The sequence below is a fragment of the Carcharodon carcharias genome, chromosome 7 (assembly GCF_017639515.1).
Source record: "Carcharodon carcharias isolate sCarCar2 chromosome 7, sCarCar2.pri, whole genome shotgun sequence".
Lineage (NCBI taxonomy): Eukaryota > Metazoa > Chordata > Chondrichthyes > Lamniformes > Lamnidae > Carcharodon > Carcharodon carcharias.
The window spans coordinates 74,939,111-74,952,059 of NC_054473.1; the positions used below are offsets into that span (position 1 = coordinate 74,939,111).

At 41.6% G+C, this 12,949-nt stretch overlaps 1 protein-coding gene across 1 annotated transcript in view; it reads right to left on the reverse strand.

Moving 5' to 3' along the window:
* The window catches only part of LOC121279944 (cullin-associated NEDD8-dissociated protein 1-like), a 57,399-nt gene that overhangs the window by 33,370 nt on the left and 11,080 nt on the right, over positions 1 to 12,949 (reverse strand). The window contains exons 5-7 of the mRNA XM_041191533.1: positions 11,008 to 11,264; positions 7,326 to 7,431; positions 4,244 to 4,392 (exon numbers count right to left, since the gene is read on the reverse strand). Coding sequence (XP_041047467.1) covers positions 4,244 to 4,392; positions 7,326 to 7,431; positions 11,008 to 11,264 — 512 coding nt within the window. The remainder of the gene's footprint in view (positions 1 to 4,243; positions 4,393 to 7,325; positions 7,432 to 11,007; positions 11,265 to 12,949) is intronic.

Below are 12,949 nucleotides of genomic sequence, written 5' to 3' on the forward strand. Positions count from 1 at the left end.
TGCTTAATTGGCACCCATCTGCTACCTTAAACATTCATTCCCTCTGCTACCGACACAGTGGCAGCAGCATGTACTAAATCCAAGATGCACTGCAGCAACACACAAGGGCTTCTCAGGCAATACCTTCCAAAGCCACAATCTCTACCACCTGGAATGACAAGGCTAGTACATGCATAGGAAAATGTGAGGTTGTCCATTCTGGTGGGGAAGAATGGAACTGCAGAATATTATTTAAATGGAGAAAACCTGCAGAATGCTGTGGTACAAAGGGGCATTTGTACATGAATCTCAAAAAGTTAGCGTGCAGGTGCAGCAAGTAATTAGGAAGATATATGGAATATTGGCCTTTATTGCAAGGGGGATAGAGCATAAAAGTAGGGAAGTCTCACCACCACTGTACAAGGCATTGGTGTGACTGCACCTACAGTATAGTGTACAGTTTTGGTCTCCTTAAGGAGGGATTTACTTGAATTAGCAGTTCAGAGAAGGTTCACTAGGCTGATGCCAGAGATGAAGGGGTTAATTGGCTTATGAAGAAAGGTTGGGCCTGTACTTATTGGAGTTCACAAGAATAATGATGATCTTATTGAATCACAGAATCATAACGGAACAGGAAGCGACTATCCGGCTCATCGTGTCTGCACCAGCTCACGAATGAGCATTATGACTCAGTGCCATTCTCCTGCCTTTTCCCCATAACCCTACATATTTTTTCTATTTAAATAATCATCTATTGCTCCCTTGAATGCCTCGATTGAACCTGCCTCCACTATACTTCCAGGCAACACATTCCAGACCAGAACAACCCGCTGTGTGAAAAAGGTTTTTCTCACATCGCATTTGCTTCTTTTTAAAATCACTTTAAACCTGTGCTCTCTTGTTCTCAATCCTTTTACGAGCTGGAACAGTTTCTCCCTAGCTACTCTATCCAGCCGCCTCATAATTTTGAACACCTCTATCAAATCTCCTCTTATTCTTCTATTCTCCAATGAGGAGTCCCAACTTTTCCAATCTATCTTCATAATGGAAGTATCTCATCCCTGAAACCATTTTAGTAAACCTCTTCTGCACTCTCTCCAATATGTTCACATCCTTCCTAAAGCATGGCACCCAGAACTGTACACAATACTCCGGCTGAAGTCTAACTAATGTATCATACAAGATTCTGAGGGAACTTGACAGGGTAGTTGCTGAGAGAATGCTTCCTTTCATAGAACAAAGGGGCACAGTGAAAAATAAGTGGTCTCTGACTAAGACAGAGAGGAGGAGGAATTTCTTCTCTTAGAAGGCCTTCAATCTTTAGAATTCTCTTCCCCAAACAGCGATGAAGGCTGGGACATTGAATAGATTTAAGATTGAGTTAGAGAGATTTTTTTGTCTACAAGTGAGTCGAGAGTTATGGAGGACTTGCAGGAAAGTGCTGTTAAGGCCTCAGAGCAGCCATGATCTTATTGAATGGTGGAGCAAGCTTGAGCGGTTGAATGGCCTACTCCTGCTCCTGTTTCTTATGATCTTGCCTTATTGAGTAATTCCAGGTCACATATTATAGGGGTAAAATGCAGTAAGAAGTTCTACCATGCCCTACAATGTGATTTAATGTCAACTTTGGAAAAATATCCTGCTACAGGTGTTTCCCCAAACCAGTGAACATCCTTTACACCTCTTTGATGGAGGTAGTCATTTTAAACCAAATGATGCTTAGTTTTATAGGCCTAATCTTGCTAGGAATGGAGTTGAGATTTCCAAAAATTGTGTAATTCAGCATCTTTACAGCGAGCAGAGAGAAGAGACACTTCTGTCCACATTAGTGGGATGGCATTTTAACCCAAGTCTCTGAACTACATTTGAACTTTGGTTCCCAATAGCCCCAGGTTATATTTGAAAAGACAGTCTAAGCTAGATCTGATGTTAATCCCAGAGTTGAAAGGGTTATATCCTAGCCACTGATAACTTGATTTCCGCTCTAAGCCGCGAGTCTGTTTTCTTTTCGGGAAAAGATTATGATCCTAAAAACATAGCCGAGAGCTTTGTTCTCAAAATTTTTGATTACATTTTAGGTTCAGTCCTGGAAAATAAATTGAATGCATATGCTCTTTTCTTTCCATAAAGTTGTTTCAGGAACTTTATCAACACATATTTTAAAAGAGGCACACTAATTACTGAAGGGTCATGAGGACTCGAAACGTCAACTCTTTTCTTCTCCGCCGATGCTGCCAGACCTGCTGAGTTTTTCCAGGTAATTCTGTTTTTGTTTTACACTATTTACTTTATGCCTCTCACGCCTCAACAAATATTGAGAAATAATAAAATGGGGCTGTCTGGCAGCACAGTTCATTTGCCAGTTTTAATTTTCTATATTTATTGTAAAAGTGGTACGTTACTAAGCAAAGTCAGTTCATACCATAAAAGTTTTAATTTTACACTGCTTTCAAATTTTTAATTTTCACCCCAGAGGAAGCAATTCTAATACATTTCAATGAGATCACCTCTCATTCTTTTAAACTCTAAGGAATACAGATGCAGTCTCCTCAATTCATCCTCATGGGACAGTCCTGCCATCCCAAGGATTATTCTGGTGAGCCCTCATTGCACTCCCTTTATGGTAAGTATATCCTTCCACAGGTAAGGAAACCAAAACTGCACACAATACTCCAAAGTGCAGCCTCACCAAGGCTCAACACAATTGCAATTATTTACTCCTGTTCTCAAATCCTTCTGCTGTAAAGGTCCTTTACCTTCCCAATTGCTTTTTGCACCTGCATGCTAGCTTTCAGCGACTCATGAACAAAGACGCCAAGGTTCCTTTGGAAATCACTGCTTCCCAATTTCTCACTATTTAAAAAATACTCTGCTTTTATCCTACCAAAGTGAATAACTTCACATTTTTTCACATTATATTCCATTTGCCATGTTCATGCCCACTTACTTAGCCTGTCTAAATCCTCTTGAAGCCTTCTCCCAACTCAAATTCCCATCTAGTTTAGTGTCACCAGCAAATTTGGAGATATTACATATGGTCCCCACATCCAAATCATTGATAAAGATTGTAAACAGCTGGGGCCCAAGCACTGATCCTTGTGGTGCCCCACAGCCTGCCAACCTGAAAATGCCTATTTACTCCAACTGTTTTCTGTCTATTAACCAATTCACAATCCATGACAGTATATTTCCCCACACCCATTCTCTCTAATTTTGCTTACTAACCTAGAGTACCTTCTGAAAATCCAAATACACTACGTCCACTGGTGTTCACTTGCTCCCCTTTGTCTATTCTGCTAGCTACATTCTCAAAAAAACTCTAACAAGTTTGTCAAAAGATTTCCCTTCCATAAATCCATGTTGACTCTTCCCAATCCCACCATCATTTTCTAAGTTTCCTGTTATCACATCCTTTATAATAGATTCCAGCATTTTCCCTACCTCAATTAACAAACTACTCAACTCAGCTCCAACCTAAAGACATCAGTGATATTCCCTATTTTCCCCTTTTCCTTTACTGGGCATATGCTGATCAAGGGGGTAAAACTTGAAAAAACAGGAAGAACTTTTTCAAACCAAGGGTAGTTTGTGCAACTCTCTCCCCCAAAAGGCTGTGGATGCTGGGTCAACTGAGCTTCAAGACTGAGATGACCAATTTATGTCCGGTCAGCCTACCAAACAATATGGGTAAAGGCTGGTAAATTGGGTTGAGGTACAGATCAGCCATGGACGGCGGAACAGGTTTGAGGAGCTGAAAGGCCTATTCCTGTTCTTATGTTCCCCCAAAGGTGCCGATTCCTTCCTGGGGTATAGTACCACGGACACTATTAATTTTGGATACCTCAAAGTGTCATTTATTCACATGTGAGCCAGGGAACGGGGGGCACATCACTGCAAATCCCGAACCTGTCTTCGTTTGATTTCCACAGACATACTTCCAGCTGGTTAGCTGCCAGGATTGTTAATCCTGGCTTATTTTTCTCTCCCCAGCCAGGAACACTCAGGTCAACCCACAGCCAGATTAGCCAACTCGGTTTATACTCATTATCAAATGTAGGGCCTTCCTAGTTAGCTATTCGCAGTATTAATCTGCTCAGCCATTGGTGGAGTTGACATCACATCATATCTGCAGTTAGTGCAGGATGTGCAACAGGGTTTTTTTCACCTGTTTTCCCTCATTAGTGACTAAGGTCAAGCCAACTTCTGCACTTACATTTTCCTTTGCAAGTTATAAAGATCACACCCAACAATTCAAGGTACTGACCTTGATCCTCTTCTTCATCACCCTTGTCTGTTTCCATGGCATCATCATCTTCCTCATCTTGGTCGTAGTTGTAATTAGGATCATATGTGATGTATCTGAGGCACAGTCCAATCATAGCAGGGATGTGAAGGGACATCTCCTTTGGACACCTTAAGAGTAAGCACAAAAATGAAAAATGTTTTGCTACGGACAAATAATAAGGCTTGTAAGCTGGTGGTTTTGTATTTAATTCTTCCACCATGCTCCGTAGTATCAAACGAGTGCTTTCTGTCCACATTAGGATGGTTTGTTGTTTATCAAAGCCCAGTACATCCCAAATCAGAATCTACCATAAGTTAAAAAGGTCAAACAGTCAGGTTTTCAGAATAGAGAACAGTAGGTTTTGATGGTCCTACACTGAGGGAAGGTAAATGGAACAGAATGACATTGATGACCAAGTCAAAAATAGAAGATCACAAGCTCTCACGCTTAACACCTCAGTAGGTAAACACTCCTCTGTGTGATTTATACAGATCATGAAGGTTCCAATTTTAATCCCCAGTCTGTAATTTATCCCAGTTGAGACAGTGGCTGGCTTTTAGAATTTGCCCAATTTATATCACCAAATAAAAGTTAGAACGTGGAAAGGCGCCAATCGGCCCAACTAATATTTGTCAGCATTAAACTTTCCACTAGAGCAAACAGATCTAATCATGTTTACATCTTGTTCCCATAGCCCTTCAATCAACTATCCAAACAAATCTTGAATCTTGACATAATTATCACCTCTTTCACTAACCCTGCTATCCAGTCTCAAAACTCTCTAGGGGTGATATTGAGTGGAAATGAAAAGCAAAAGAATGGAAAACATGAAACTGACATTATCCATTTTACACAATTACCCAAAGTCAAAATTACTCTGAAGGCGTTTCACCCGTCCTGTTATATATTTCTTGCATCTAACGTAATATCTATGGCCTTTTGTCCTTGACCCCCTCAAATTTTCAGAAACTGTCTGCTTCTAACTATCGTCACATCCTTACATGATTTTAAACAAGTCTATTACCTTATCCATAATCTGTATTGTTCTAACACAGAGACTCAATTTTTCCAAATCTGTCTTCCATATTTGTATTTATTCATACCAGACAGCTTCCTGGTAAATCTGTGTTGTACCCTTTCAAAAGCTTCATTATCCTCAAATCAAGAAAATTCCACTATACCCAACTAATGTGTCCCTTTTTCAGAGATATTAACAGGCACAGAGATGGCAATTTCTATCTGTACAGAGCCATTGAATGGACAAGGGTGTTATGTGGAATATATAGATTACGTGACAGAGTTACAAGCAAGAAACTGACTTATCAAGTCAGTAGAGAAAGCACAGGATCCCTGGCAGTGGGTTCATATATACTGATTACTCCCAAGCTTTGAACAGTGTGGGGGAGAAATTTGTTCATGTACATACACGGATACAGATTTGTGCCGATTCACTGGGGCTGGCAGCATGTGGCCCACTACCTGCAGGAAAATTTTCAAAAAGGAATCAATGAAGAAAACTGTGTGGACTGTGCAGATAGCCGCCCACAGCACTGCTGTCCTGGGGAGAACCTACACAAATCTGCCTAGTACAACGTGAACAAATTCCTTCCCCCTTTATCTTTTATATAAACTAGATTTTCTCTTCAGTTTACCCTATCAATTAAATTGAGATTGCTTCTGCTGTCTACAGCGAGAATACCATGTGCAATATCATGGCCCTGCAGCTTGGCAAAGCAGAGAAGAACAGCGGCATGGAATGGGACCATGGTGGAACAAAGTTGAAGGACTCAATGGCTTACCACAAGTTCCTACAAGTGTCAGAGAGAGAAAAAGAAACAGAATGACATGATAGCCCCAATGCAGAATTTTACCAGTAAGCAGCATCATGGGAAAAAGATCAAGAAAGTCACAGAGTAAAGCTAGTAAACCAGCGATTGTGCAACATACAGAGGTGTCACAGAACAGTTTCAATATAAACTTATGAATTAGGAGAAGGAGGCCACTCAACCCTTCAAGCCTGCTCCGCTTCAATAAGATCATGGCTGATCTGACTGTAACCTTCCACCTACCTGAAAACCCTTCACACCCTTGTTTATCAAGAATCTATCTACCTCTGCCCTGAATAAAAATTATTCTTTTATTTTATTTTTACGACCAAGCGAATAACTTCACACTTCCCTACATTATATTCCATCTGCCATCTTGTTGCCCACTCACCCAAGCTGTGTATATTTCTTTGCAGCTTTCATGTCCATCCCACAGCTTATATTTCCATCTAACATGGTATCACCAACTAAATTTTAATCACAGGCCCCAGTGAGATCGAGCTCGTGACCCCTGGTTTACAAGACCAGTGCTCTAACCACTGAGCTATGGATCCAACTGTTACACTAATCTGTTAAGATTGGATGCTTCATGATCTAAGTTAGTAAAATCTTGTTCCAGTGGTTAACTACCTCAACAACACCCCCCACCTTTCCACCCACTCATTTTGAGATGCTGTGACGGTGTAGGGAGGAGGTCATGTGGCACAGTGGTAGCATCCCTACTTCTAGGCCAGAAGCTCCAGATTCAAGTCCCACTTCAATACTTAATGGCCATAGAAGATGCGGTCATAACGTGGTCTAACAGGTTGATTATCAACCTGTAAATCATTCCAATACACCTGATGGCAGATGGTAAGAGCAGGAGAGTTTCCTGGTCAGCCATACTGCAGAAGGCAACGTCAAACCACTGCAGTGCTTTGCCAAGCATAATGGTTGCCAAAACCCTGTTAGGGCACGGTACCTGAAGGAAGTGGTGGTGGCAGTACCAGCCCTTTCTAAATCCATAAATCAGTCTGGTAGCATAGTATGGAACAAGAGCTGCGGGGGCGGGGGGTGTTGAAAGAGGAATTGAGAGGGAGTTTGAGGCCAAAGTACAGGGCAGCCTTGAGGTACCTAATTACAGAGCAAGATTGGTACTGGAATAGGTCACTTGGCTGAGCCAGGAGCTTCAATCAAGGTGAAGAGAAAGAAGAGGGAGGGAATGGAAGCCTAGTAACTGTCACGCAGTAACACACCTTCTCACAAAGGACTCGAATGCCTGGAAGCAGTACTCTCGCAGCTCATCATCATCCACATTGCAGTATTTCACAACCAGCGGAATAATCTTCTCCAAGTGTTCTCCTGAAAAAGACAACATGCAAGATTCTGTGTTAGAGGGGCTGAGGGTTTGGGTGGGGTCAATAGAATCTATACGTGTTGATACCAGCACTTATCCATGAACATAAGAAACTTGAAATGAGAAAAGGCCTTTCAGCCCATCATGCTTTCCATCTCCACACAATCCATGGCTACTCCAAACATCAAAATTATCCCCTATGCAAGATCAAAGGAACTTCGATTCCCTAACTCTCACGTGAACCAAAGAGCTCTATTAGCCCAGATCTTACAGTGCCAAGAGCAATGTATGTTGAAAAGTTTGCCACTGTTGAGGGCTGCAATGGAACCACAAGTTCCTGGGAGTCCACCTTCGCTCAAATCTCAAGTGCGGTTCACATGAATGGGCTCCAGCGGAGCCTATGCTAATGATCCTGCTGGGACCCGTGATTGCCCTGTACTTATCTCAATATTTACACTGATTTATTTATAGCTACTCCAAACAGGCATAGAGCCTGCTCAGGAGTGCAGCCCTTTAAGTCATCAGGAGTGTCAAATCTCTCCTGCACAGCTGGCACCATTCCAGCCCCAGTTTCATTCCTATGCCGCAGGTTCTGTTCCCATTCCCCTGTCACTCCGCCCCTGCCTTCCCTTCTCCCTCATCCACACAGGCATGGAAGTGGTTCCTATAGAATGAGGAAATAGGAAAGGTCTGGCTTTAGAGGACAGATGATAGAATTCATGGATTAAAGTCCATCTGTCTGCGATCGTTTCCTTATCGTGATATTCACTCTGCTGTTGATGAACAGTTACCGAACCTTCTGTGAACATCCCAACTAGAGGCCAACAGTACTTCATGAGACTTGGTGAATGCAGGAGATTCAGTGACTGGGCAGAGACAGCTCAAATACTGGATCTCTCAGACACAAGGTATTTCTAGATTGTTGTTAGAAAATGTGATTTTGTCTTGAAATATTTCTGGTTATATAGTAAAATAACCTTTCAATTAACTTAATCATCATCCTTAAATCATTTACGCTATAGTTTCTGAAAAATCCATTGAACTGGGAGTCTCACCCAATGTATTTTACCATCATTTTCTCACCTAATGAATCCCTACACATTAAATAAGTACCAAGCATAACATTGACAAGAATAGAAGACTTATTAAATGAATTTTATTCAATATATTTAATGAACCCAGCCACATAACATGACAGTTTTGCTGAAACAAGAACAGAAAGTGCTGGAAAGGCTCAGCAGGTCTGACAGCATCTGAAGAAGGGTCATACGGACTCATAACGTCAACTCTGTTTCTCACTCCACAGATGCTGTCAGACCTGCTGAGCTTTTCCAGCATTTTCTGTTTTTATTTCAGATTTTCAGCATCTGCAGTATTTTGCTTTTATGACAGTTTTGCTGTTCATTCAATAATGGCATGTCACAAGTTCTCACCACATTTTGTGTCAAATATTCAGATTCCAATTGTAAATGACTGGGAATGCACCTAATTGCAAGTTCCAAAATGTTAGCAATATTGTTTGCATGGATGTTATTCATGTTAATTTATTTGGATCAAGATAGATTTGTTAAAATTTACATACTGCTGATTACCTTGGGCAGCTCAATCACATTAATTCAGCTAGAATTTTTTTTTATTTCATGGGATGTGGGGCATCGCTGATAAGGCCAGCATTTGGTACCCATCCCTAATTGTCCTTGAACTGAGTGGATTGCCAGGCCACTTCAAGGGGCAGCTAGAGTCAATCACATTGCTGAGAGTCTGGAGTCACATGTAGGTCAGACCAGGCAAGGGTGGCAGATTTCCTTCCCTAAAGGACATTAGTGAACCAGATGGGCTTTTATGACATGGTCACCATTACTGAGACTAACTTTATATTCCAGATTTTATTAATTGAATTTAAATCCCATGGTGGGATTTGAATCTGTGCACCCAGAGAATTAGCCTGGACCTCTGGATTACTAGCCCAGTAACATTACCACGGCGCTAGTCTCTCCACTCCCCCTACCAACCGAGAAGTTTCTTGGTAATTATTGATCTCATATTTATTGATGAGTGCATAATTTAGCAAATTTGGATGGGCCTATGCTGTAGATGGGTCAGTATTTTGACAGCTATCTGTAATGCAGCCATTGTTACAGCACCTGCCATCCCCCACCCCGGCCAACAGAATATGGAGCGCTATCTCAATGGATTGGAATATAAAGTGGCAAAATTATATAAAAGCTCTAGTTTGGAGTACTGTGTTCAGTTCTAGGCATTGTAGATCAGGAGGATATGATGACCATGGAGGCAGTACAACACAGATTCGCCAGAATGATAACAGGCTAAAAGAATTAAATTAAGAGTTAAGAGTGCACTAAGATAAAAGCAAAATACTGCAGATGCTGGAGATCTGAAATAAAAACAGAAAACGCTGGAAAAACTCTGCAAGTCTGACAGCATCTGTGCAGAGAGAAACAGAGTTAATGTTTCAAGTCTGTATGACCCTTCTTCTGTTTTTATTTTAAATTAAGAGTACAATATGCATGGACTAGGCTTGAGTATAGAAAATAAAGGTGTGATTTAATGCAGGTATTGGTAAGGGATAAGATACATGGAGGGAAATCATAACAAGGGAGCATAACCTTCAAATTAAGAGTTTCACCATTCAGAGAGGATGTCAAGAAGCACATCTTCACACAAGGATAGTGAAAAGATGGAATACTCTCCCTCAAAAAGCTGTTGAAGTTAGGGGTCAATTTCAAAACCAAGATTGATAGATTTTTCTAAGGCAACTGTATTAAGGATTACAGAACCAAGGGAGGTGGATGGAATCAAGATACAGATCAGCCACAGTCTAACCAAATTGTGGAACAGCCTCTTGGAGCTGAATGGCTTACTCTTGTTCCCTCATTCTAAGGTACCGCAAAGGATAGAAACAGAAATTGTCTCAAAATTGTCCCAAACACTCCCAGGGCAGTACAACATGCATTAGATACAGAAAAAAAATACCTCTACACTATTTCAAACAGTGCCAGGTCAGGTACAGTATGGGTCAGATACAGAGCAAAACTTCCTTCTTCCATGCATCAAATAGCATCAATGTAAGTATAAAATGAAATAAAAACAGAAACTGCTGGAAATACCCAGATCAGGCAGCAACTAAGCAGTGAGAAACAGAGTTAACATTCCATTCAAGTGATGGCAGGTTATCTGCCCAAAACATTAACCCTATTTCTCTCTCTACAGGTGCTAACTGACCTCTGTACTTCCAGCATTTTCTATTTTCATTTCAGATTTCCAGCATCCTCAGTATTACTTCAGGTGCAACACCAGTTAGGAATAGTGCAAAGCTTGCTCCACATTATTCTAGCAAGCTCTCAGTAAGCAGAGATCCATGGTTTGTCAGTCCATGCAATATATCATTCTGTCCATGTGGAGGGTACTTCAGCAAATGGCACCATCACATCCCTTTCACTGGCAGAAAGAGAACCCACTGTTTTATTTTCATCCACAAGCTTGTCAAATAACAGGGAAAACGCTAAACAATCCCTTCGATTTACTGAAATGACCACGAGAACGTAAAGCCAGTTACTCACCAACTCTGTGTCCAGCCTGTCGACTGATGGCACCGGTGCACTGGATATAAGTTCTGGTCATGGAGGTAGATTCATTCTTCGACAGTTCGACCAGTAGATGATCCATTAGCTCAGAGAAGAGACAGCTGCTGCAGCTCATGACCAAGTGCCCCAGGGCGATGATGGTTCTCTTGCGAACAGCTAGCCTGGGGCTCGACAGCTGAGGCAGCAGACAGCTCAGGATGGAAGAGTGAAATGTGATCAGGGTCCCACCCAACCTGCAACGAGAAACAAGAGACATTCAGAATACATAATCCCCACAGTTATAGGTATACCTGCCTTAGATGTCGCACCCGTTAAATAAAGCTCCCTCTGCCCTACTCTCGAGAAGTATTAACCAAAAGCTCTGCGACATTTTATTCTCACACCTGCCAGCTTTTGGCCACCCTCAGTCCAACCAAACTGGGTGCTAAACTGCCTTAAAATATCAGAGAGAGATCTTCATCAATATCAGCCTAGATTGGGATTGTAAGCAGATCCTAGAAGTGAAAGGTCAGTATTGCCTTGAATAGTCTAGGATGACTCTATTCTAGTGGTTTATTAACCTGCTTATATATAGAATCATACAGTACAGGAAGCCATTGAGCTCAATGCACCTGTGCCAGCTTGTTGAAGCAGCTTTCCAATTAGTCCTACCATAGTCCTGCAATTTTTTCCAAGTACATAACCAATTCCCCTTTGAAAAATACTAGTTAATCTGCTTCCACCACTCCTTCAGACAGTGCATTCTAGATAATAACTATTCACTGCCTGATTTGCACCAGCACTTCCTGCTCAAACACTTTCTCTTCTGCCTCAATTCTCCAGCAAGAAAAGACTATGGAGGTGAGACTAACTCAATATCCACACCTCAACTGAAAATGCTCGATTAACATTAAAGGTTCTTTTATTTTAATATAGTTCCTTCATTAGTGTTGTGGATGCTGAGCTTTCCCTACGTCCATAGTATTTCAAATACAGTATGTTGTGTTTTCAGCCGTGGAACATTGCTCTCACCTCCGTCAGAGCTTGTAGGCTCAGTCCCACTTCAGAAAGTTGAGCATGTAGCATAGCCTGACATTCCAGTGCAGTGCTGAGGGAATGCTGCTCTGTCAGAGGTACAGTCATTTGGATGTGACATTATACTAAGGCCCAATCTGTCTTCTCAGATGGACTTAAAAGATCCCATGGCACTACTTCAAAGAGCAGGAGCATTCACCCTAGTGCAAGCGAATCACAGCACAGAAGGAAGCCACTGCCTCTCTCCTGGTCAATATTTATTCCTCAACCATCATCAATAAAATGGTCACTCATCTCTTTCACATTTATGTGCCCTTGGGTGCGCAAATTGGCTGACAGGTTTTCTGAAGTACAATGGACTATTATTTAAAAGTACATCATTGACTGTAAAGTACATCATTGACTGTAAAGCACATCAAGACATCCTGAGGTTGTGAAAGGAGCTAAACCAAGTCTTTCCACAATGTAACGGAAAAAGAACATCACTGAATAGTGGTAGTAGCAGGCTCCAAACTTTAGAGTGCATGTGCACACACATGTGTGTGGAGGTAGAGGTAAGAGATACAGGCAAAAATAACTAGAATAAAAGGGAGGAGGAGGAAAGGGAACGGGAGCTAGGTTTTCCCACTCAATCACGGTCATGAATCTGCCCTTCGCTTGTGCGACTTTTAATCTGTCAGAACTGAGGAGATAATCAGTAACAGAAATAAACTGATCACAACAGCTGCTTGATTGTTGTTAAAAACTCAAATGGTTTAGGTAAGAGAACTTGACACCCCTTCCTGGTCTGGCGTAGAGGGGACTACAGTCCCACAGTGAGTAGCTGACTCAATGTCCGCTGAAGAGGCCTCGTGAGCCAATCAGTTGTAAAAACAATCGTCACGAGGAGATGTTGCCAACAACT